This window comes from Cebidichthys violaceus, unplaced genomic scaffold, assembly GCF_023349555.1.
Source record: "Cebidichthys violaceus isolate CVI_PGR_0920_01 unplaced genomic scaffold, fCebVio1.0.p SCAF_14, whole genome shotgun sequence".
In the NCBI taxonomy this organism is placed as follows: Eukaryota; Metazoa; Chordata; class Actinopteri; order Perciformes; family Stichaeidae; genus Cebidichthys; species Cebidichthys violaceus.
In genome coordinates this window covers 2,112,178-2,138,726 of record NW_027176307.1, presented here as the reverse complement: position 1 = coordinate 2,138,726, position 26,549 = coordinate 2,112,178, and the positions used below count along the sequence as shown (strand labels likewise).

General features: G+C 40.3%; 1 protein-coding gene across 1 annotated transcript in view; it reads right to left on the bottom strand.

Moving 5' to 3' along the window:
* Positions 1-68: 68 nt before the first annotated feature.
* Positions 69-26,549, bottom strand: part of map3k5 (mitogen-activated protein kinase kinase kinase 5) — a 63,364-nt gene continuing 36,883 nt past the window's right edge. Inside the window, exons 8-30 of the mRNA XM_068708448.1 lie at positions 25,511-25,623; positions 24,509-24,668; positions 23,418-23,571; positions 23,125-23,232; positions 22,346-22,398; positions 20,118-20,213; positions 18,282-18,363; positions 16,850-16,983; positions 14,398-14,525; positions 13,744-13,880; positions 12,234-12,339; positions 10,367-10,524; positions 8,547-8,724; positions 8,056-8,073; positions 7,321-7,498; positions 6,321-6,489; positions 6,014-6,199; positions 4,985-5,090; positions 4,131-4,374; positions 3,875-3,987; positions 2,824-2,945; positions 2,461-2,537; positions 69-1,545 (exon numbers count right to left, since the gene is read on the bottom strand). Of these exons, the coding sequence (XP_068564549.1) occupies positions 1,485-1,545; positions 2,461-2,537; positions 2,824-2,945; positions 3,875-3,987; positions 4,131-4,374; positions 4,985-5,090; positions 6,014-6,199; positions 6,321-6,489; positions 7,321-7,498; positions 8,056-8,073; positions 8,547-8,724; positions 10,367-10,524; positions 12,234-12,339; positions 13,744-13,880; positions 14,398-14,525; positions 16,850-16,983; positions 18,282-18,363; positions 20,118-20,213; positions 22,346-22,398; positions 23,125-23,232; positions 23,418-23,571; positions 24,509-24,668; positions 25,511-25,623 (2,881 nt within the window). The 3' untranslated portion in view covers positions 69-1,484. The remainder of the gene's footprint in view (positions 1,546-2,460; positions 2,538-2,823; positions 2,946-3,874; positions 3,988-4,130; positions 4,375-4,984; positions 5,091-6,013; positions 6,200-6,320; positions 6,490-7,320; positions 7,499-8,055; positions 8,074-8,546; positions 8,725-10,366; positions 10,525-12,233; positions 12,340-13,743; positions 13,881-14,397; positions 14,526-16,849; positions 16,984-18,281; positions 18,364-20,117; positions 20,214-22,345; positions 22,399-23,124; positions 23,233-23,417; positions 23,572-24,508; positions 24,669-25,510; positions 25,624-26,549) is intronic.

The following is a 26,549-nucleotide window of genomic DNA, read 5'->3' as shown; positions in this document are numbered from 1 at the left end:
AGTTAAAATGTAAAAGCTACAATATTTCTTATGAAATGTTGCGGAATAACAGCAATTTTCACCAAAGGTACTCTGAAATTGTTCACTGTATGTGTCAGTTTATTGAGTGTTACTATTGACATGACAACAACTACAGCTTTTTTTGCCTCATACTGCATTTGTGCAAAGCCTGGTTTTGCATTTGCTAAGGGTAATGTCACTTTAAAAACAAAAATAAAAACATGATAATGTAGGCTTTAAAATGGAAATATAACTTAAAATGACTATAAAAAACATTTGTCAATATATCAAGTAGAGCTGTAGCCTTTCTACATGCGTAAAGAGAAACCATTGCATTTAACAGCCTATTGTTTCAATAAAAACTGAATATTTCTAACATTTCTTTCACAGTTTCAAGATTTTTTTTTTTAATATGACACAAAAATCGTGAATAATTTTAGATATGAAACAAAACGGACACAGTGCTCATGATTCCCCATTTCTGACATCATATTTTTAAAATAAAAAAGGTCAAGGCTCTTTTATGAAATTTTTTCATTACAACATACATCAGATTGATGATCATCTCTACACAAGCAAGATAAGCACAATTTTGTCTGTACAACAAAAAGGAAAACAGCAAAATATTTAATGTAATATAAATTACTTACTGAATATTATATATCCTATGATTTGCGATACTAGAAAATACAATACTATACAATTCATTTTTCATGTGTTCATTATAGACGCGGTCGGATCCTCATGGAGATTTAACTATGTTTATCAATGCGTTTTTTAAAGTACATATATGTCGTTCATATATAATTCTGTAACACAATATTTACACGTTTATGAAAAATAAAAATGTAGATTCGTATTACAAAAGGAAATGTGAGAAAAACTATTTAAATAAGTCTCAGTATGGATAAAATACCAAAAAACAAAAACAGGGCATGCATGGACGTCCTTCAGATTACCATAGCAATTAAATAAAAAATACATTTAAATAAAGTAGTGATAAGATGCCGATGATAAAAACATTAGTACAGATGATTTTGAATGTAGTATTTTGTATCTCAGGCTTGTATTAGAAAACGGTCAGTCCCCAGTTTTGTAAACATTACATCTTGTAAAGAGAGGAGAAAAATGTTTTGACAGTTTTCAATGTTTAAACAACAGATTCACCAATTATCATTTTGAACACACCTGTAACAAAAAGCTGTGTAATGTCCATCAGGCATAGCAAAACTAGTGGCACTTCTCAGTAATTTTTGCTTTCAAAAGGACCTTTCTTCCCCCCCCCCAAAAAAAATTATCAAAATACTCTGACAAGACCAGTCCGAGAGTGTCATGTGTGAGTGGAAAGCTGCTCTGTGCACACAGCAATCACAGGTTCTTCTCCTAAAAGTCTTGCTCTTATAAATACTGAGGTAAAGAGGAGAATACTGAGTTGTTGGGACAACGGTCCGGGCTTTTCTGAGTGGTTGTCGCCACTTAAGGCCTCAGGTTGGCTTCTGCCTGTAGTCTGTGATGGCCTTCCATAGTTTACACAGGATCCCGCCTCTGACAGGAGACAGAGAAAAGAGGTTACAACAGACAATGTGCAGTATGCTACTGCTTGGATGTAACCAACAGAAATTACGCTGTATGTCCCATAACTCAGCTTTTCAATATTTTTTGCTGTCTAAAATGACCCATTATATCATTTTCTAATACATTTTACAGTTTCTCTGGTGCTGAGAGTCAGAAAGCACTTCTGACTGTACATGTATGTGCACAACATCATTATCTGTCAATTAATGAAGCAAGGTTTTTACAAAATACAGAGAACAGGGTTCCATTGGCAACTACTGAGTTAAATTTAAGACTTTTTAATCATTATATAATTTATATAATTATTTATATTCATATCACATTTGTGTATATCTCCCGGCAGCCCACAAACGGACACAAAAACATATTATAATAAAACATTACTTCCTACAGCAGGCAAGAGAAAAAATACAACTTTTTAATAATTTCTAAGGAAACTGAATCCACTGCTTTTTAAGAGACAAAATGTTGTCTTTTTTATACTACCACTGGGGGGCGCCACAGACAAAAATGTACAAATCCTACACATGCAGTGATGGCTTCATCAATAATTGTTTTTGAAATGTTTCACTCTTATGTGAACATGATATACTATGAGCCGATATACAGCTACAAATGAGAGAAAAATACAAAGGAGATGAAAACTGTAGCAGTAGTAGCTAGCTCATAAACATGGACACCTCATAGAATTTCTGAGAAATGAAGCTGCCACTATGAGTCACTACAGTGCTGAGTTGCCCGGTGCAAACCTACAGAAAGAATTATGCAACAAAGAGTTGTCTCTGGTATTTGGAGAGCTGCAGTGCTTTTTACATATGAGTTTCAGCGTGTTTTTTTTAGTGAATACAGAAGTGAAACTGTGAACGGAGAAAAAAAGAAAACTACCTCAGTCTTAAACTCTTCAGATCGTCTCTTGTTACATCGTGGAGGATGTTGTTCAACGTGTACGCCTCGTTCAGTATCTGGAGAAACAAAATGCATGAAATGAGGGTGCAGGGTACAAACGACACTTCTGTACTAATGAGCTTCAAGAAGACGTAGCTCTTAGGTTACCTTCTGTTTTTTGTAACTGTAACATCTTTTATGTCATTGTTTCTAGTTTGTCTAGTTGCAAACCACTCAGTAACATTGTTTTAAAAAGGGCTTATTAATAGTATCTCAAAGATTGTTCTGTATAATTTGGTGCTGTCACGGTGTGACGTTAACGAACAGACAAGCTCCAGCTCCAGAGTAGAAGCAGAGACTCACGCTGTCTATGGAGTCCTGGTCAGCGCCGTAAAGCCTGAGCCAGCTGGTCATCTCGGAGTCTTCACGTCTCTCTGCAGGCGGACTCCTCTGTCCCTCGGGGACACCTGATGATGAGAGGACGTCTGCCAGAGAATATAGGGAACAGAGTGCTTTAGACACACCGGACCTATTCATACAACATTTGCATATGACAACAACGGTGTTCTGCAGCTTCAAAATAAACAAATGATGAGGATATCTTACTTATCATATGCTTCAACTTCAAAGCCGCCTTATATAGCAACACTAGTCAGCCAGTATACCAGCACCAGGTATGTGACTGTTGGTCATTTGTAGTGTAACTATCCTGTATCTCATCCTTTGCCCACATAAAGCTGATTTTCTAGCTGTGCAATGCAATTCACGGTAGTAAACAACACTTTGCAGGTGAGTTCTACAAACACATCACAAATGTATTTGTACATGTTGCTGGCAGATGTGCAGCAATACGTGTCAGACTGCACTTGACCTTCATTCTTAGTTATCAATTGTAGCAATTTAATTTCCAGTGTAATTTACTGTTCAAATTGTAGTTGTTGTCTGCTACAGTAATAAACACAACTTGCAACACCTGTATTGCATGTAGATTGTATATCGGCTGATATATCGCTATCAGATTTGTATCTGATATCCTTTCAGTATCAGGCTCACAATCCAGCAACAGCTGGGCTTCACTTTGCAACAAGCGTGCCTCTGAAAAGAACTGTACAATGTTTGCACGAGGAGTTTGTCCATCTAAAAAGGATCGAGATAATCGCTTCAAGATGAAGCAATATCATCACAAGCAGGATGCACATTGTGTAATAGATGTTTTCATTCTGGAATTCACACAATTTGCACCTCCAGTAGGCGATGAGATTTCTCCGCACTTTTTCTGTGATGATGTATTTGCTACAGATCAGCCCCACAGCTGCTTGTGAAATGTAAAGGCAGACTGGCAGCGGAAGCAGAAGTGGTGCTAGTGTTGCAAACAGTCAGTGTTGCAAAGTTAAATCAGATTGAATGTCCAGACCTGCGGGCTCAGATCGCAGCCTCAGTAGTCTGATCTCCTGCTCTCTCTCCTCCAGCACCTGTTGCAGGATGGCCTGATACTCTCTCTCCTTCTCCAGCAGCTGCTCCATCAGCCTGGAGTCAAACAAGTCGGAGGGAGGAAACACAACATCAGTTAGATGAATGAAATGACTAATAAAAATACATGAAAGCTTTGCAGAAATGAAAGCCCTTTGGCCGATAAACGCATCTAAATCACTGTAAATGTTCTCGACTACCTGTTGGTCTCCAGCTTCATCCGGCCCAGCTCCATGCTCACAGAGCGCTGTGCATTGTGGGACTCGTGTGAGACGGTGGAGCTGAGCGTGCTGACTCCCGAGGTGGCCACGGTGTCGTCGTGAGCGGCGACAGTGGGCGCCCGGCTCTGGTGGGTGGAGTTTCTCCCCGGCTCGGCGTCGTCGTCAACGTCGTCCTGCTCGGCTGGGTCGCTTTCTGAGGCCAGGCTGAAGTGAGGCCTCAGCTCTGCACACCGACACAAGACAATACTTTGATGATTTACTGGATGATTACGTATCACGTTATAAAAACTGAAAGAGATCAGATTCCAGACAGACAGGTGTGTATAATTATGATTTAATCATAGTTAAGTAAGTAGTAGTTAAAGTTAAAAAAAATTTCGTCCCCAAAACATGATTGTGGCTCAATCTAACAGTCGATTTATGGTTGCTGAGATTTATTGTTTGGTTTCATTCTCGTGATCACATCTCATTGTGTAAGCTCCTGCAAAAATATACAAACTGCCAGACTGAGCTGCATGTCGGTCGAGCTTCATAGCTGCTACTAGTTCTCCTTCTCCTGCTGTTGAGCAGTAATGCTCCTATGTTGAGTGGGCTTCTTAAAACCCGATGCTACTCCAGTGTGCTCATGTGGATGACATCAGTGTTTCAGTTGTCATCACAGAATGTCCCCAGCCTCCCAGATGTCTGTCGTTCAGCAGAGAGCTGTAATTACTGTAGCATCCAAAGGGAAACTCCCACTACAGCTCCTGTAGTTATCGGGCAGGCAGTGCTTCCCTGACAGACTGCTGATAACGTATTTAGAGGTGCTCTGCTCGGGACACTGATGATGTTACCTGGCACCAGGATGGTGATGGCGGTCTGCACAGCTTTGCGAATGATGTTGTCCAGAGCGAACATCCAGTGAGGCTTGATGTTGTGGTTTCGTAGCACTTTATTTACCTGAAGACGTAAAGTATTATAGTTAAAGAGCTGTATTGTTAGACTGAAGACATTTGTTGGTATATTCACATTTTCCCAGTTTTAATCCCGAAATCGGTAACAAATTACTTCTACATCAAAGTCCCCATCAAATCTCATCCTGCACTCAGGGGCGTTTAAAAGAATCACATCATGTTTGCTGATATTTTAAGATAATTCAGTCTTAACTACTGTACTTTTGAATCAATGCACTATCAACTAGGAATCTTCCCAGCTGCATGACCGCTTTACTGTGAATTGTTTGCACTGATGACCAACAGGAGGCATCAGAGCTTCATCTTCCTGCAGGATTACGCAACACACCCCTTACAAATATGAAAACAACCACTTGCTCTTGTGTCATTTCATCTGCATAACTGCATTTCTAAAGGGGAAAAGCAGAGCAGTCCTTTTTCACAGAATGTGCAATTACTTCTGACAGATTCCCCTTTTATCGCCTCACTGAAAGGTTACAAGTATTTCAAAATTATCTGTCTGATCTCTGTGCAGGGCGAGCAGCAACATGGCAGCCCGCTGCTTTCCGCAGCTCATGTAAAATGACAATTATACTGAAGTGTTCAGAGCACATGGTTTATGAAGAGGCTGGGAGCGGCTCTGCCTACAAATAGGGGGATGGATGATAAGACAGGAAATCACGTGTTACAGAAGAAAATGAGCAGCGTGTGAGGAGAATTTCAGCAACAAATAAAGCCTCAAAGTAACAGCTCTTTACTGCTGTAATTTGAAACTTGATTCTCAGATAAGCCGAGGATAATTAGTCAAAAACCGAATAGTATTATAGCAAAGAGATGTTGGGTATTTTGGGTTTGATTCATTACATGAGAATCAAGATGTAGAATTCCTTCTCGACCCTCTATACAATCATTCATCTGGAGGATACCTACAGCATCCTGGAAGCCGAACAGCACGACCTGCAGCTGACTGATGGCGGTGCTTTCAAAGTCCAGCTCCAGCTTGAGTTGAGACAACGTGTTGGCGATGATTTTTCGGTCCGCCATGCGAACAAAGTCGGCCAGGCTGACCACGAGGGTGGAGATGTGCTGAGGCTTCAGCTTCATTTGCTCAGAGCCCTGCAGGGAAAAATGAAAGACGGGGATAGAGGCCATTATAGGAACGTTTGACGTGTGCATGAGATAGTATCCATTTCTTGATTTATCGGTCTGCTGACTGATGGTGCCTTCCACAACCAACCTGTGTGAGGGCCTCCATCAGGTTGGCCACCACCTTCTCCCGATCCTCCGTCAGGATGTGGTGCAGTGTGGCTCGTCTCTCGCTGTCCTTCCGAAGCATGAAGAAGCCTGAATCCTTCTCATCGGGAGATGGAGGAGCGCTGTGGTCCTCAAAGTTCTCCACTGGAATGCTGAGTAGAAAAGACAAGATTTTGGCTTTCATTGAACTAGAACTATTTTTTTTTATTTTTCAATTACAATGGAACTGGAACAGTTTGTAAAATTGTGCATGTGCATGTAAAGCTCATACCACATGCACAAATGCATGTGAAATGTATGGCTTAGCCTTGATTTGGATGCAGGTAAAGTGCATCAAGCTTCATAAATTCCAACAGACGGGGGTGATCCCTCTTATGCAAATCATTGTTTCTTTAATATTTTTTTTCTGCTAATTATAGATAAATTTAAAGAAAACATATATTTGGCTGTGCCGTCTGTGTGCGTGTGTGTCCAACAATTTATTAAGTCAAATCCTGTGAAGAAATGATTTTATAGTGTTATACAATAATTAAATTGTTTAGATTGTGTACTCTACCGTGTGTTTGTTTGCTTTCTGTTTCTGTTTCACGGCCGAGCAACAAATTGCCCTTTCGTGACAATAAACAGATTGATTGATTGCTTGAACATAATTGATCACGTTCAAATTTGACCATGATGGTCTTCCTATCCTTTGATTCAAAGGTATGAGGCTCATCCAATGTTGTTGTTTTGACATCTGATACCAACCAAAATGAGATTAGAATAAGATTACATTTATAACATCATTGGGCACTAAAAAGTGTTTGCATTAGAATCAATTCCGCTTAAAGGGCTTCATATACAGGCAATCAGCTTCGTATTTATCTATTCTACGATCTATAACAAAACATTATGAGAGTCTGCGGTGAAGCAAAATGACTGTAAATGATTATATATAAAAGATCATCATGACCCCATTTACTCTGATAAAGCACTCATCCTACCTGAGGAAGAGGGACCTGGGCCCCTTGACATCTCTCTCGCTGTAGCACTTCACGCTGGGCTTGAAGATGAAGGGGTTGGTGTTGAGGTCGTTGTCAGGGGAGACGGAGCCGTACTCACTGCTGCTGCTGGTGTCCTCCACCACCACCGGCACCGGCAGGGAGATACTGCGGAGGTACTCTGAAGGACACGACCAACACGAGGAACCGTAAAAGTGCCTGTTGCACCATTTTTGCACTAATAATCTGATGTTTTGCTTTGTGGGGCACAGAAGGAGACCGTTGTCTAAACCACTCAGCAGTTCGGAGCTGTTCTTTCGTTACAAAGACGGCATTCAAGAAGGAGAAATTAGTAAAAGTGCTGATGGAAAATTGGCTTCCTTTTAAAGAAATCAGATAATACTCAACCATCACATTTAGGGAGAACAGTCACATCTGATGTGTCCGGCTGCAAATTACCAGGCATAGTGTGTAAATAATGAAGCAGTGGTTATAAAGACATTCAAGCATTAGGAATGAAGTCATGTTCTGCAACGTCTATTTTGAGATCTTGGAAAAGGGCAGAGTCGTGCCAGGCAGGTAGCCACAGGCAGAAAAAGAAAGAAAGCTATAGCCTAGATACTCTTTGGTAAAGCAAGGCAGATGAGTCGGCATAACTGACGTCCAGATCATAAAGTAGTCCCTCTAGTGGTAAATATGTCTGAAAGAAGAAGAAGTGTAGAGAGTAAAGTAACTCACCAGTCCCCGGTGACAGAGCTATGGTGGGAAGAAAAAAAACAAAAACAAGAAATATGCGTCAGCAGTTAACTGAGAACAAATTATTTCCATGTAAGACTGCAGAATAACATTTCCAAGTACACAGAGAGCTTTTAATCTTTTTTTTGTTCTGATGCCAGGGCACACGATAGCATCACTGCTGCGGGGTGGAAACCCAACGAGAACTCTGAAATCCACACAGTTAAGATTAAGAGTGTGTTCAGGCTTCATAATGAGCAGGTGTAGCAGGGGACTCACAGCTGATGATTATCAGTCGAAAAAACATTTCTCCATCTTTTGATGCGGTCAGATTTACCATAAAAAGAGGTCAGTTGCAGTAACTTCTTTCCTTCTCTCTTGTTTGTATTTGGCTTGTTCAACCTTGTATTGCTCCACTGATACCGAGAGAGGTTAAACTGCAGTTTATTTGTGTTTTTATCAACTCACGTGGACCTAAACGGAACTGAGCCCACCTGTGAAGCTGCTCTTGCTCTTCTTCTTGCGGCTGGTGACGGTGAGGAACTCGTCGGTGAGCAGGTCGAGGGCGGTGGCACGGCGGTCCGGGTCTGGCTCGAAGCAGCGCAGGATGAAGGCTTTGGCCTCCAGCGACATGGAATCTGGGATCTCTGGGTGGATCTTAAACATGCCCACCTGCAGACAAAGGACACATGATCAGTTCAGACAGATATAAAGAAGTTCAAAATAAAAAAAACAAAACAAGCTGAAAGCTCTGGAAAGCTCTCTAGGATGTCCTGCTAAGTATTTGATTTAAGGAGACATCTTAAATGGGCAGCGAGTGTTTACCCAGTGAACTTTGAGACTTTGTGCTTCAGGACAACAAGAACCCTAGAAATTCCTGTTGTTGCTGTTGAGGAATGTTGACTTAAGACTACCAGGGAGATGCCCCTCCCTTGAGACATTCCACAAGGATGAGTGAAGAGTATATGAGGACTGTTTTACTATTTAGGACAACTCTACACACCATGCAAAGTCCACAAACAACACAAGATCTTTTTATAGATAAAGACGTGACTGTACTTGCAGGTGCATGAATCCTCTGATCCTTGTCCAGAAAATGTGACGTGATCTCAGCTTCTGCTTTAATGTTGTGTTGTCGTACCATGAGGTGTATTCAGCAGAGCAACACACGCCTCCTTCACAGCCCTTTAATTAAATCACATCTTATGGAAAATCCCATGATTCACAGCTTTGACAGGAGTGCTATAATGCGTTCCAGACAACCCCTTAAACATCCTTACTGTCGTTAACGGCCTCCACATGGTGGAGAACAATATTTCATTAGTCTGGAGCGCTTTACATTTCCACCCAGAGCAAATACACGCGGTAAATTGAGCAAGTGAAAGGTTTCAAACAAAGACAAGTGCACACAGAAACTGGAAAAAAAACAAAAACATGCGGGAGCGTGTGATTGTTCCCTTCAATGAGCTACACATGTTTGTTTGTGTTCAAACAAATGTTCGCACATAAGACAATATTTGGGGTTTCTACTGAGCTGGATCATGTAACAGCACGCAGGTGGCAACACAATGCAGGTGCACAAACGGCTGACTCACTGGTTTTGGTTTCCATAAAAAGAGGAACTGAGAAGTGCAGACCCCAAACATGTTGATTATTTCATTAGATGATGTTTTTCTAATGCATTTTGCTCTTAGTGAGCATTCAGTAATTCATGAGCTACACACAGTGGGCTTTAAAAGGCTTTTGGTAGGCTGGTAGAAGAAGACAACAGCACAACAGTTCATCTGCTAGCAGTTTCCATGTACATCAGGTTTCCATAATTTCAATGCATCAGTTGAACAGTCAGTTTGAGGGCTGATAGAAGCTAATTGTCTTACAGTACTCCTAATTATCATGTCTGGTCATCGACTACCACAAATAGTGTCTTTAATAAGGCAGTAAAAACAGATACTTAAAGATACTGCTGTACTGTTGGTGTCGGTCACATTTTAAATAAAAAGTAACCTTTTTTATTTTTGTCTCTCCTTTAAATCACTGAAAATGTAATTTGATTACAGTCGTATTTAACCTGAACAAACTGTTTCTGTTATGACCAGGGCAGAAAGCTGGTGGTAAGCTCAAAGTTAAGGTAAAAATGAACTAATATACTTTATAATATACAATGTTTATCAGAGGAGCAATTATCAGCTTCATAGGCACCTTATGAAAGATGTCACTACAGAAACAGATGTTCAGCAGCCTTCTTCAAAGCGTTTGCTAAAATGAAACACATCACCCGGTGGGACGATGGGGTTTGTTTCGCACCGTCTCTCACCTTGAACATTGCAGCCTGCGGCTCTCCCAGTTCATAGAAAGGTGGTTTCCCAGTTGCCATCTCTATGATGGTGCAGCCCAGAGACCAGATGTCCGCTGGCTTGCCATATCCTCGAGGACCCTTGTCAATGATTTCCGGAGCCATGTACTGCAGTGTGCCTGGACAAACAAACAGAAATCCATAGATATTAGGATGTTATTAATACTTTTCAGTTGTTGTGTATGTGCTTAGTGGGGTTTTACGAGCAGGGATGGCTAAAAATACATTTCACAATTATTTGCTTGATTTGGATGTGTTCATTGTTGGCACTTTCAGATCTCTCATGCTTTAAGCTTGTCCTTAAAGTAACAGTTCGCCATTTTTGAAAAATAATTATTTACTTTCTTTTAAAAAGCTCTCTAAGCTAAGCTAATAGCCTTCTGGCACAAGGTTGGTACTAGCTGGACAAAAAAAAGAGAGAGTGGTATTGATCTTTTTTTCTATCTCTCGGCAAGAAAGCAAATAATCGTATTACTCAAAATGTCAAAGTATTCCTTGAAACTGCAATCAGCCAGATTAGCTGTTTCCCTTATTTCCAGTCTCTATGCTAAAATAAAGCAACTGGCTGCAGCTTCGTAATTAGCAGACACACTTCAGAGATGAACAATCATCTCATTTAACTCAACAAGAAAGTGAATTAGTGTTGCTTCCAAAAATGTCAAACTACTGCTTTACGGTTGTGTTTAGGTATCATCTGTTATGATTCTGACCTTGCCGCTGCCAACCTCTGCCACAACACTCTTCTTTTGATCAAATAACCGATCAATGGAACTAATAAATAAGTAAATAATTGAATAAATCACAGACTGTGACCTTTTCAGCAATGTGCAGAAAGAGCAAACTAATGTTAATTTCATGCATACGAGTCTACAAGTGTCAACAGCAGAAGCAAAAGTGCATCAAACTGTCTGCTTCTGGCGAAATACATACTCATTTGCTCTTTGTTTGCATTTAACATCTCCATGTATAAAACTAAAGATCAAATAGGCATTGCAGATGCCTGCTCAGGATAGTGTCTGTATTCAAGGCCACAAAATGTTTCATACACAAAAGTGGTGCAGGTGACGTCAACAGCAAATGACCTACCCTGATGTAAGTGCCAAAAATAGCTTACATTAAAACTAATTATAAGTTGCCTTTGTCCTGAGGTGATGACACACTTCTTGCAAATGACCAATCAAGTTACATGAGCTATTAACCAGGGCTTATGGTCTATGAGCAACAGCAAAGAGCCTCCCTCTGTGTCGTCAGTTAATCACAGCTCAGTCCAAAGTAACATTTTCTGCTCCCCACTGAAAGGACTCTTTTGTTCTAATAATAGCCTGCTGGGCGATGTTTGCTGCTTTTAGAAGCTCGTGTACTGAGCTAAAAACAGGTGGGGACGCATTTATAGCCGACCTGGTTTATAAAAAGGAGTAGCCCAGTTTCCTGAAAGAGCTCCACCATTCAGGGTAAGTCCCTGTCTGTTCCAATCAGCTGCCAAATGGTCTTATCTAAGAGGTTAAACTGAGCCGCAATTGGCTGCCGTGGTGTCGACATCACACAGGCACAAACCTGCCCGACCTGACCGCAGACTTGTGCCAAAGTGAACAGCAACAGCCAGGTATTCTCAGTGATATCGCTTACTGGTCAAAGAGCTGAGACTGGATTACTGCTCTGAAAGACAAGTATTAGCAGTGTGGGGTTACCTCACTGCTTCATTCATGGCCACTACTGAGCTAACTTTATTTCCTTGTTGGTTCAAGAAAATGGGGATTTATTAGAGAACAGACATCTAAGGCATTCTCGAGGGTTGGTGTGAACAAGAAGTAATGGGGTCAGAGCGTACCTGTGAAAGTCTCAGTGCAGGGGTTGATCCCAGCCAATCTCTTGGATGTGCCAAAATCTGATATCTTCAGAACGCCGCTGTAGGTGTTGATGAGAACATTGTCGCCCTGCGGATTGAAAAAGACATCCGTGAGAACAGATGCACCCATTCCCCTCCTTGAAATCCCATGATGCCATCGGGATTATGTGAGGTGCTGATTGCAAATCCTTGAAAGTGACAAAGAGCAGGTTACAACGAACAGGCTGCGTGGGTGGAGGAGAGCGACATCCCAGCCAAAACAAAGTGATTAACATTTACGGGACGCTAATGATGCTTATATGACCGTGTTGTTGAATCAGGTGGACGCATGGGGGAAGAGGCTGCTGACCTTAATGACTGTATGTGATGGAAGTGTTATCAGTGTTGGTTTGTCATAACTGAGATAAAACAGAGAGGGGGGCGGGGTTATGTAAGAAAAAAGAGATGTCAGAATAACTGTTGTAGTTGAAGAGGTCGAAAGAAAATGCAAAAATGCTGCGAGAAGCTGGGACGCTCCTGGAATGCATTCACACCAAAACAAATGTAGCGTTCCCAGAGAGTCACAGAGCACAAACAAACAAGTGAAGAATTTAACAAGTACACATTTTAAATCAGTTTACTTTAAACGTCATTAGGCCTTTTCAGACCAAACAGTTCTGGGGATTTCCTGAGAGGAACTGCTCCACTGGGGAGCTCCCCTTACAACTTTATTTTACGGTTTGCATTCGCTGAAGTGAAGCCACCCGGTGCCGCTTGCACAGATCTCCAGCTGCAGATCAGGTGGAAAGCTCTCCTAGCTTTTTTTAAAGTAGTACAAGTATAAATAAACGACTCTGTAAAAAGCCACAATCATACGAAGACAAGCAAAATCATCAGTCATGAAAGCACCTGTTATAATTTTGTGTTGTGGCAATGTTACTGGGTTAGCGTTTGTGCTACTGAGTTAGCTCGCTGAGCAGCGGCTCTCAGTGGGTTTGTGCTCATGAATGAGATGCGCCAAGAACTACGATCATACCTGGTTCTTGCGGTGCTAACAAAATAAAAATATCCAAAAACGCCTACAGTTGCAGTGCAGTCTGTTCTTTTTTTTTGCAAAATTTTTGCTAAATTCTCTGATGTTATTACAGAGCCAAAACCTGTCAATCAAACAGTGTGGCATCTGGAGAGTGCTTACATCTTTCCCTCTGGATCTCTTGTTGACAAAGCTTAGGTTTCTGTAGATGGTGCATGATATTCTCCTTAACTAACCAACCAACCAACCAACCAACTAACTAACTAACTAACCAGAAAGAAGCCTCGACATGCAGCCTCGGTCACCATCCTCGCAAAATTTAAACAACTAATAATAAATTTGAATGTGGCTTAAGCGTAACTATGTTTTTCTAAATGATTCCTTTGTGGAAATAAGCCTGCAAGAAGCCAAAGATGCAACAAAGTTGATAAACTAATTATTATATTAATTGTACAATAGCGTCTTCGTCCGTTTGGTCACCTTGATGTCTCTGTGTGCTATCTGGTTGTCGTGCAGGTATTTGAGTCCCTCCAAGATCTGCCGCGTGTAGAAGCCGATGGTGTGCTCGTTGTTTTTCAGAGGGCCCCACTTGGACCTCAGCAGTGCGGAGAGACTCCCTGGACGCCACGAGACAAAGAGCAATAATGATCAACACACCCATTCTGACCTGTGATCAGCGCTTTGCATTTTTCTACCTCAATTCTTCTGTTAAATCACGTACAAACTCCACTTTCAATGCATTTATTCATGAAACAGTTTTAGTGATGAGTTTAAATGTTGTTCTTATGGAATGTTTTAAGTAACTATCTGGTTGTTGCTTGACCTTTTTGGAACTGTGAAAATCTGTTCTAAGACCATTTAGTTCAGTGCACATGTATTCTTTTTGGTAAAATCTATCATTATGCAGGTAAGGATAAAGAATAAAAAAGATAAGCAGTAACAGCCACTTGAAGGATTTCTTTAACGTGATACTTGAGAATATGCGGCCTGATGAGCATCCTGTCCTTTCATTTCATTTTGTGCTTTCAGTTATTTTCTCTGACACTTAATTTAAATAGTGTACATCTCTTGCTTGAAACTATTCCATCTTTCATTTCCTCTTTATAAGAACATAACAGAAACAGCAGGTCTCACCTCCAGGCACCTGCTCCATGAAGATCTTTATGAAGCCGTTCTCGCTGATGGATCCGAGGTACTGGACGATGTTCTTGTGCTTTAAGTGCTTGTGAAGAGCGATCTCCTCGTGCAGCGGCTGAGAGTACCTGTATTAAAAAAACCATTACGTTACAGTGTTGTGTTTGTGGTCGGAAAAGTAGTGGATGTCTTGCTAATGCACACTAAAGATGGTTCAATACTGTAGTTTACTGAACACTCTTTCTATATTTAAGTGCCTGCAGATACAGATGTTAGCAGTTCTTTATCTCCCCTTTTGTGGGATTTTGGAGGTTTCCTGTAGGTTGAAGATCAAAGGTCGCAGTTTAAGTTGAAGATGTATTCAAAAAACTAATTTCTTTCAATAATTGTTCCACCCATTTTAGTGTATGGTGAAGTTACTGAAGTGACATTATACCTGTCAAAATGAAAATGTAAAAAGTACTGAAATTACATTACTTTATTTAGATTACATTTCATTTGCATAACCATTACAAAAAAGCTATGATTAAGTATTTAACTTTAATGACTAAAACAACTACACCCCACTAAAAAAAAAGATCTAAATTAGGTTATTAGCAACCAACAATTATGTTCATTATCAATCAATAACTAGATACTTTCAAGATTAAATTGAACGGCCTTGTTCCAAAGGCCCCTGGTGTTTTTTGTGCTTATACAATGACTGAAATAATAATTTTATGATACAAATTTCTGCAGGTAATTTTTTTTGTTGATTGACTGATTTTTTTCAGCACAAACCTAGATGAAAAAAATCCTTAACTAAATTGATTGATGGTCTCAGTGTGCATTACCCAGTAGAGAAAGAAGACTTATTGAGATGTCGTTGTCTCTGTGTCTTTTCCTTGAGGTGACAGGTAAACAAAAGGGATGAAGCTCAGATGCCAAAAGCCAAAAGAATAAACCAGAAAAACTGTGATGCTGATATCTAACCAGAACAAAAGGAATCTCTGTACACTGAAAACATGCCTACCAGCAATTTCTTTTCACATTCTGCTCTCTGCATGAATCACTCTCTCTCTCTCTCTCTCTCTCTCTCTCTCTCTCTCTCTCTCTCTCTCTCTCTCTCTCTCTCTCTCTCTCTCTCTCTCTCTCTCTCTCTCTCTCTCTCTCTCTCTCTCTCTCTCTCTCTCTCTCTCTCTCTCTCTCTCTCTCTCTCTCTCTCTCTCTCTGCCTGTCTTGAGAATTCAATCCACTTCTGAATTATTTACGAAATCCTCCACATTCTTTGCAGCACAGCGCCCTGCTGACTTGCTGAAGTGATTAGTGGAACAAAGTGTGGCAGTGCAATCATCCAGTATGAGAGAGTTCGAGATGAGTATAGAGCTATGAGTAGACAGGCGCTTTAAGCAGAGACATTGGGAGTTTGCCTCCACAGTGCCGCACTAACCAGTCACTCAAGTGGATACCAGAACGCTGAAAGCTGGAAACCACCAGGGACACTGCTGATCTGCACGTCACACTCTCAGTTGGAGAAAAGCAGCACTTTTATTAATGATGCTCAACAGCAGAGCTGAAAAGAGGCATTGACAACTCAGACACCTGTTTACATAAACGCTGTACTTTAATCTTTGCAGAGGAGGATAAATACAAGTATGTCCTGAGGGTGGCTTCAGATCTAAAGAGTTTATCTTCAGGATGTAGATTAACCATTTCACCTTTAGCAGGCAATAAGTATTTTGACTGATTAATCAGATAAACATAATTTAAATGTCAATCTGCTACTTAGATTAGGAAACAGCTTGTGTGCAAATATGGCATTTTGGTCTGTGGGTCACCAAAAATACTAGGATCCATCCTCTGGGGACCTTGAATATTTACAGGTAACCTAAAGGTACCATGGGTAGTTTAGAGGACAAGTAGCACCATGAAACAATGTTTGCAGGAGAGATTCCCCATGTTGTTTAGACTCGAGCATGTGGGTGACGCAATACATATTTCGGTCACTGGTTTCACATTATTCAACCATCCCAGCTGCCATGTGCTATCAAACAGGGATGTAAACAATTCAGGATTTTACGAATTTATCTTATGAGGAAGGAGCATGTTTGTTAAACACAAGAGACAACTTGACATGGACCAAAACACTGATTGAGGGAAAACTTTGACCTATTTGGGGTGTTAGATGAAGGGTTACAGAGACAGTAAACATTGAAATTTGACCTCAGGGGACCACGCATATCCTTGTAAAGTCTTACTAAAAGACTGACTGACTACTAGCGGGGCTAGAAGTAGGTAAAATCACATGACTATACATACTGTACATGAGAGCGATTACATTATGTCACTGGAATTTCACAGAGTACTTACAAATATGATTGTTCTGTGGTAACAAGAGTGTGAAACCTTCAGAGTGACAAATAAAAGAGAACATGGAGACCTTTCCCAGAGAAATTCCTGGCCAGACTCTCACCTGCTGTCTCTCTCTGGTATTTCTTTGATGGCCAATCGAACCTGGTTGCTGAGGTCTCGGCCCGCGTACACCACACCAAATGTGCCTTTTCCCAGAACCACCCTGTCTCCATGCTCATCGTACTCGTAGTCGTACTGTGGAGACAAAAGCGACAAACATGCAACAGTCACTATAAAGACCGGATCATTTCTTATCACTGTGCCTGTAGTAGAGTTACCTTAGTAGCTGTGTCCAAAATCACTCACTATATAGTGAACTTTATAGTGAGTTCACCATTTTGTAGTGCTGTCCAAATATATAGGGAGAATTATCATACCCTATATAGTGAACTCAAAGTATCCCACAATTCATTGTGAAAAGTAGTGTACAATCGATGGTCACTAATAGAGCAACACATACCATCATGTACTTTTCTCTCTGAATTTATTACAGGATACAACCTACGACGCTGGTTTTTAGGACAGATTATGTTAAAAAGACAGTTGATGTTAAGGCTGGAGACAAACCAACAGTGAATTCCTGAGCGAAACCTGTTAGACATTTGATCTGTGCCAAGCCCGGTAGTCCAAAAAAGGGTGCGGCAGCGTTATGAGGTAATTAGCTTTTCTTTTCCAGAGGCAGGTGCCTGTTCTGTACTGTCAAAGCATACAAAGCACACAAGCAACATCCAGGCCTTATCCCAGCAGGTTACTCTTCATGTTCTCTGGGTCTGCAGCTGCAATCCAGTTATTATAATGCAAATTGTGATGAACTGAATTAAAAAAAGCTAGATCCAAATCCTGAGTTCATGCAAGCTTAAAACAGAATATTAAGACATTATGTTATGAAAAGCGAGGGAAATACATCATTGAAATTCTTCGTTTCTTTGTCTTTTGATGGAAGCATGAAAAATAGCCGGTTAGCTGGCACTAAAAAGGAGCTTGCCCAAAGCTAATTAGCTGTCAAAGACTGTTTTGTGGTCAATGATATTTTTCTTTCAGTCAGCAATTCAATTCTTTTTGATGGAAACACCACAATCACATCATATTTCCTGTGACATTTAAAAAGCAGGCAAAGTGCACTGCATAAGCACAACAGGATGTAAAAAAACAATGTACAAAAACAAACGTCGTTTCATGGCACACATGCAGTGAAAAGGTTGCATTACTGTATAATTAGTAAAGGTTATGTATTTTTGCTGAAGCTTTGTTGTGTATGAGGCTTTACTGCCTCTTCGTTTAAGGCTTTATTAAATTAAATACATGGACATAAAAAAGGAAAAATCATATTTGTTCGAAATGTACCACTGGCTATAGGAAGAACTTTTTTGATGCACTTTATAGCTACAAAAATACATATTTATTTATATTTATATAAATATAATGAAAGTTTATAGGGCTGAAAAAAATATCTGAGCCAACATAGAAGTGAATCTAGTCTTCAGTCCTCTCACCTCTAAGGCGTCGCTGTCACAGTCTCCCTCCTCTGGACCTTTCCAGGCCTCCTCTGCTATGCTGTTGACCAGATCGCAGAATCTGCCAAAGAAAAGCCTCGGTAATCCAAAAATAGAAATCAAACATAACATAGAAATAAACAGTGGAGTCTATGAGTATTCTAAATAAACTAGTAAATGAGTACTGATTTTGAGCTCTAATCGTGTTTGACTGTGTGGTTGTATCGATACCAGGTGAAAAGTTGTAGGATTCATAGTGTTCACGTTTTTGAACAACATTTCTCTGTTTATTGTAGAATTTGCACATGTTGTACATATTGTGATTGAGTGGCTGTATTTACTGTTGCTGGTGGTCTTATCCACAAAGGGTTACCGTATGTTTGCATGCACACCTCCCACACAGATACATACATATACATATGACCTCTGCTGCTCTCACTGAACACAAGCTGTTCATTAGCACGTTGTCTCGTCATGCTGTCACATACAGGCAGGCCTGCAGGTGTTCTATAATACATGTGTGCTCATGCATGCGCACATGTCAATCATACACATGCACAATCTGACAAGATCTCTTCCTTTCTTCACCACCTATTTCTGCCCTCCTCCCTCTCCTCGCCCCTCCCTTCCCACCGCCACTGCTTCTTTCACAGAATTAAAAGGAGTGTAGCATCACAACAACAGCCGGCATGACTCACTGACTCTCACACGCCACATAATGGCACTGGAAGTGCTCGGGAGCCTCTGATGTGAGAGTCACAAGTCTGAACACTCAGTGCTTCACCGAGCAGCTAGCGAGGAACACGATGGTGTCGAAATGAAACAAGGTGTGCTTGTGGCGACGCAGAGGCGCGATACTTCCCACCTGAGTTTAGAGCTGACGGGAGCGCCTGAACTGCTGTTGGGATGGCTACAAGTGGAGAAGATCTAAACTCACTGCAGTGGGAAAGAGTTTAGAGTCTTCGTAGACTAATATTTATGATCAAAAACATATCAGAAAAATATGGTTCTATGACGGCTTAAAAAGCCTTTTTAAGAATAAAGTAGTAAGCTGTCATAGAGTTTTAAGGACTAAAATTGTGTTTCCTGAGAGTAGAAGTGGTTGTTAGAGCAGGTTGTTTTTTTATATCTGCATTGACCTTGATACATCTGAAATTGTGAACCCTTAAAATAATCTATGAAATTGAAAACCATCTATTTTAATTTATACGATCAAGTAAAATATTTCAGTGCAATGAATTTATAAATTAGTATTTCAATTTGAACATTAAGAAATCTGTTGTTTTTGTATGAGTCTATACATTGCTTTTTCCTACTCATTGCGCCTTTAATAAAGGCTTAATATGTTGTTGACAAATGGATTTTGGTCCTGATCCTCTGCAGTTATTTTCCTGAAGATAAGTAGCCATAGAGATTTTTCACAACCTGGCAACCCAAAAGTTGTTGTTATAAATGGCTTATAACTGATCTATACAGCTTAACCATTAATAAAGCCATTCAATAAAGACTGCATTACTAGAAAGGGCTACAGCGACATCTGACTTACAGTATATTTGAGCATTTAGCTCAAAGCACCACTTTGCACAGGTACAACAGAGCATGGCTGTAGACTCTTATGTCTTGTTGAAAGAAGCACAAAGGACTTCTTCTGTACATTTAAATCCTTCTTTTCAGATTAAGTGAAACAATCAATAACTTGGGGAAATTAAAAGAAGAAGATCATTAAATCAATTTCATCACATCAAATGAAGATTTATAGTGTTAACGCGACTGTTGGAAACACAACCTTTATGAGCTTAATGATGTCAAACAAACACAGAGAGACAGAGAACAGACCTTTTACAGTGCATCTCTGTACAGAAGTAGATCTGGAAGTCCTCTGCATTGTGGAGCACGTAGAGGAAGGCACTGCGCTCGTCAAACTTGGAGATGCTGCGGAGAGACGGATCACAGTTAGTTCAACGACTATCCCATGAGAGCAGATATGACTCAGAGAATGAATGAAGCCTTTCACTGGACTCATGACATCAGCCATAAAATCTCTGGCTATGAAATAAAAGATTGTTTGTCACTACATGTGGATGGACACTCTATCAAAATATAAACCCCAATACTTGTGACAAATGCAGGATGTAATAACGATACAACCCACTGATAGACACAGTAAATATGCAGTATTATGAGAGTTTGGAACCTGTGGAACAAACACAAAACTTGTTTTGCAAATTGTCCAATAAAAGGATGCCGAATTTCTGCACAAAAGATGGAGAGCTTCAATTCAACAGCTAAATGGAAACTTGTATCCGCTGGTATGAGCCCGTGTCCAATTCTTAGTACGTCTGCCAAGGCCAGAGCTGCCTATTCGGACTATGAAGAGACTGTGTGTGTGTGTGTGTGTGTGTGTGTGGTCGTATTGTTGCGCACAGAGCTATTGTGTCCTGCTGACTGTCTGCAGGCTGAGTGGGCACAGAGAATGAGTCGTTCCCTAGCAACATGTGAGCACAGCCCTCCACTGATCTGACACTGAATTCCTTTGAGGACTGTGGAAAAGGAGACGCAGAGAGAGACATCATGAAAACTGTCCATGGTAGACTGTCTGTGTTATTAATGGAGCACTCAAATCTGCACATTGCATGCGTTTAATAAAATGCTTTTTACAATATTTTGTGCATGCTTAGATAACTCTGCACATATCTAACCTATACCTTTACATAGTTACAGTTAGCAATAGATGCAGATATTTGTTCGACTCATATCATATTTTTTCTATTATTAAATCTAGCATTCAACACTTATTTTAATTTAGTATTTTATACATTCTAATACAGATATATATTCTTGGAACAATGTTAGTTATATATTCAAACAAGTAGTCTCATTGAGATCAAGATGTTTAAGAGAGACCTCTGCAGAGGAATACACATAAACAGTATGAGCATAGACAGAAACCCATAGAAATGACCTACATTATAGACATTAGTTCCACATTAAAGGGCCAGTATTTTAGGGGATCCATTAGCAGAAATGGAATATGATATTTATAATTATGTTTATTATTATTAGTGTATAATCAGCTAAAACTAAGAACTAACTAAACACTGGCTCTAGAGAGAGCCTTTAGTGTTATTATGTTACCTGCTGCTCTCTGACATGCTTGTGAAACTGCGGTAATGTGAGCCTCAGAGTACAGCCATCTCTGACTTCTGCTGCTCCTAAAGTATTGTTGTTTTAGTAAGGATGGCCTCTGGCCGAGGTGAACGGCGTTACCACAGTTTTGCACCCATTCGCTCCCGTTACCGCAGTCTTGAGCGGAGGGTTGTTCAGTTGGTTGCAATCTGCAACCTCACCACTTGATGCAACCAAATTCCGGACACTGTCCCTTTAATGAAAACAATTACTTGAGTTGGACTTTAGTTGGAATGTTTGTAGCCATGTTGTTGATCCCCCACTTTGGTCCATACTAACATATCTCAATAACTATTCGTTGTATTGTCAGAACATTTTGTACAGACATTTATGGTTCCCAGAGGATTCATTGCAATAACTTTGGTGATCCCTTCATTTTCATCTAGCGCCACCATGAGGTCAAAGTGTTACTTTGTTTTACGACCAAATACTTGCTAAAATAATGATATTATCTTCAACCTCTTCTGTACTTTCTGTTTAGCGCTTATTAGCAGTTAGTATGCTAACACACTAAACTTAAATGGTAAACGTTGTATGTGCTTAACATTGGCATTTTGGCATTTGCTCACAGTACGACCTCACAGCTCCCACCTTCTTGGCCATATCTCTCTTGAGAAAAACATCTTTTTGCAATTGATACATGCCAATGTTGACACACTTGAGAGATGATAAAACATAAACACAAACACAATGGCAGTATAGGTTTGAAAGAATCGTGAAATCCCTCTGAACAGCAGAAATTATTCAATACATTTGTCTGGTAACACTTTTCCTCCAACCTAAATCTAAACCAATCACCCTCTGGAAACAGGTGTGAGGTCGTTGTCACCTCACTCAGCTGTAACATGAGTGTGTCATTAACGGCAGCAGACACTGACCTGACACCTCGTACTGATGTGGCGCTGAAGTTCCACTCGTGAATCCCCTTTTGCTTTAGGAGAGATCAAAACAAATGACATCAGCTCCTGGGAGAGGTTAAATCAATCAATACACCGACTGATCGTAACAGATTGATTTCAGCATTAGAGTAGTATCACTATCTAAAATATGTTGATTGACCTTAGAGTAATACAATAGACATTAGTATTTTATTATTACATTGGCTACACGTGCATAAAATGAAAACATGAAGTCAATGTAGTTGATGTAGCAGGTTGAACAGCATCAATTTATGATTTATGATGCAGCCGCTGTTATTTATGTGCTGCCGTGTAGGTAAGCAATAATGTACTACCATATGAGAAAATCAATCAATAAGCAGACGCAAAGGTCTTCATGATAACAAACAAGAGCCCATTATCGCAGTGACAACCAAACAGAAAAACTGACATCATCCTCCAACTGTTAACTTCTGTTGGCTAACATGATGAGTATCTTTGATTAAACCATTAATTAGTTTTAGCATTAACATAATGCATCAGTATTGTTTCTATAGTTACTTTCAGCATGATAAGGAGCATGCATGTGGTTAAGCAATGCATGCCAGCCAATCAGAAACAAGCATTTTCTGTGGGCGTTATGATAATAATTCAACTTTCAAAGTAGTCAGAGTTAACTGATAGCCTTTTAAATCTGCTTTTATCAATATTTGCCAAAACAAAATTGCTAAAACTTAACTGTCAAGAGTTGCTGGATGATATAAATGTTGGACACCCACCTTGTCATCAGCAGCAACATGCCAGATAGACACCGTATTGTCATCCACGTCTTTGTTTATGGACAAATATGAAGGCTGGTACACTTTAGTGGGTTCTAATATCAACACCTGGAAAAGAGATACATTTGTTGTATGATTCCTTTTATTTAACCAATTATAGTTTGCTGAGCATGCATAGTCTTTTTTTTGTTTTTGTTTGCTTGCTTGCTTTAATATGCATATTAAACCTGAGATCTGTCCAGTAAATCTGAGACACACTTTGTGAGAGCTGCATTTGAGCTGGAGTCACCTACAGGAAATCGGACAGAGGAGACGTCTTTCTTGGTGGCCTCCACCAGAAAGTCCATCCAGAAGTCCACCAGCTCCTGCTTGGGGGCCGGCTGCTCCACGCCGGGTTTCTTAAACTGTTGGTAGATCAAGATGGTCTCCACCAGTGAGCACAGATACCTGAAACCAACCAGAGAGAGAATAAAAGAAAAAACAATAATTAACTGAGCCCAGAAAAATATGAGACCAAATTTCAGAGCCACACAAAACTTAACTGACTTCCCATTTCTCATCAACAAAACGTCCGGAAAGAAAATAACTTACTGGCAGATAACTTGCATTTGTATTATATTGTTTTTAAACCCATGAGCATAGTTCAAGAAGGATCACAGAAACAAACAATACCATATGATTGTGTTTCCATGCTGGGACTCATTTTTCTTTATGACATTAATGGAAACTTAAAGAGTTTTCACAGCACAGACACAAACAAAGAACAGCAGGCTCTTAAGCACTGCAAAAAAAGGAGCTGCAGACTGTTTACTGTACTCCTCCAGACGTTGTACAACTGATACAGTCACAGAAACATTTTGAAGTATTAAAGGATAATTTTGGACTTTCCATTTTCCATTTTGCCATGAATGTACACCAAGACCTCCACACTGGCAGGTTAGGTTAAAGTTTGTATTTGTTTAAAGTTAATAAAAAGGTGCTGGCCATGGCTAAATAAGAAGAAACTGTTTTCCATAGGAGTAATCTAGTCAAGCTGCCTGTTCCAAGCTGTGTTTTCTGTTGAGGAAAAGCATTTCTTTCCACAGAGCAAATCATTTGCATTCGAATACATTTTAAACTCTTCACAAAATGTCACAACACCAGGCTGATATATTCATCAAAATCCATGTAAAGACAGAGGTGTTGTTCAAATGAGCAAAGTCAGTTCCTCGTGATATTTGCCAAACGCTTGCAGAATGGCCACAGATGTCACTGTGGTTTCAAGGGAACGCTGAGCTACAGTTCTGATCACGATGACACTAGCGCCGCCGACGATGGATGTGGATGTCTAAAATGTGTTTTCTTTCGGCATGCTAATCTGTGAGCGGCTTATCCGCGTTCTCACCAGATGGGGGCTCTGAGTTTGAAGAGTTTCTCCGAGGCCTGGATGACTCTGGTGTTGTCGCAGGCCAGGATGCTGGCGCCCAGGAAGAAGCCCACGTCCCAGTAGCTCTGCAGCTTGTCCAGGCTGCCTTTTTTCCCCAACAGGCTGCTCAGCTTCACTCCTGGACAACAGGAAAGAGTATTTAATACAATAGGGAGATAATTTTTAGTACTCCCCTTGAAAAAGGACAAGACAGCTGAGGAGAGACTGTAAGAAAGGGCTCAAAACATGTTTATCGTATATGTTTGTATAGAATTGTGATAATGGTTTTGGTTTCTGCTGCTACACTTCCTGCTGCAGTAACCAGCCATTTGGAGAGGCAGGTGGGGGTCACAGGGATTATTGTAGGGGGAGAGCAGGGTCCAGAGGGACTCGGGGTGGGGCTAATTTAGGGAGCTGCAGGCTGATTCCCAGGACTACTTGCTCCATTTCCCACATTCCTGAGCTCCTCTGAGTCTCAGATTCCAGAACAGACCCATGGGATTGGGAACAAGGGCTCAACAGGAAGAAAGGCACTATACGTATGATCTACATTTTTTTAATCAAAGCAGCAGTAATCAATATTGTTTATAATACACTGGATCAAATGACTAAGTGCAATAGGACAGAGGTTGCAGGTAGTGATGCATGCAGAGTATTATCATCAAACTCTGCAGCTCCACTCAGCTCTGTGGCTCTTTATAGAGTCTTTCAGTTCATTGTTCACTCTCACAGCTCTCATAGCATAGTGCTCAGCTACAGCGGACAGATTTTCAGCTCTGAATAAAAATATTCACAAAATAAAAAATATTCACAAGTGTAGCTTTAACCTGCAGATTTACTTCTACGGATACAAATCATAAAGTAGAAACTTTCCTCAGCTAATTTTCTACCTTTTTCAAAACACATGCCATGGATAGATCTGACTGATTGTAAAGGGCTGTTGCAGAGCAAAGACAGATATCCAATGTTGCATCCACTCACCCACTTTGCGAAGTTCAAAAGATGTGTCAAACTGGTGTCCGGCTGCCAGGAGTAGAACAGCATAGTTGATCCCAGAGTGTAGTGTTGGCTCCGACTCAAAGCCCTTTTTAAACCTGATAGCAGAATAAAACAAATGACTTCAATAAATAATAATAAATGCGTCATTCCACACCCTTGCGCGCCTGAGATAACGGATGGCTTCATTGGGCTCCTCGGCCTCCTGAGACACTCCAAGTTACAAAAACAATTACAACCATATTGAGTTGGGACCACAGAACAGCAAACCGTCACTGAGAGTACCATCGAAATTCTCATTTGTTTAATGAGCAGTCTGTTGTGCTGAGGGAAGGGGTGTGAATGTTATTAGGAGCCTCTGCCAACTTGTGACATGGAACTGGAAATAATAGCCAGATGGGAGCTCGATAACGCAGGCAGCTTATTCAATCGACTAAGAGCAATTTCCAGATAAAGGCAACCAGCAGCCTCCTGGCATTATTTTTGCTCTGTTATTAAGTCAACTTCCGTCGTATATCATATACTCAAATTACTGACAAATGACCAACATACTCACAAGATAGTACCAAGTAACACTATGATTTTAATCAGAACAGCCTTCCTGGATTCAACAAGGTGCTGGAAACCCTCCACATACATCCCACTCTCTGCTGACTCAATAGCATCAAGCACATCCTGCAGGTTCACAGCGCTCATTCTGTGAACGTCCAGCTTCAAATTTATTCCCCAATTCTGTATGAAGTATGTATGTATGAAGATCGCTGTGCTTCCTCATTATATTTGCAAGAACCTTTATTTGGAATTAATTTATCTTTAGTTTGTTTAAGGGATTCAATCATGCAATTCAAGATCATCCATTAAATGTGTTTAAAAAACCCACATTGAATGCAAGAACATTTTAAAACATGACAAATTATCCTGTGACTTCATGTGTCACTTAAATTACATATGAAGATATGTTTATCCTTACTGCATTACTCAAATCGTATCTATATGCGATTGTCAGGCTAGATTCTACTGAACT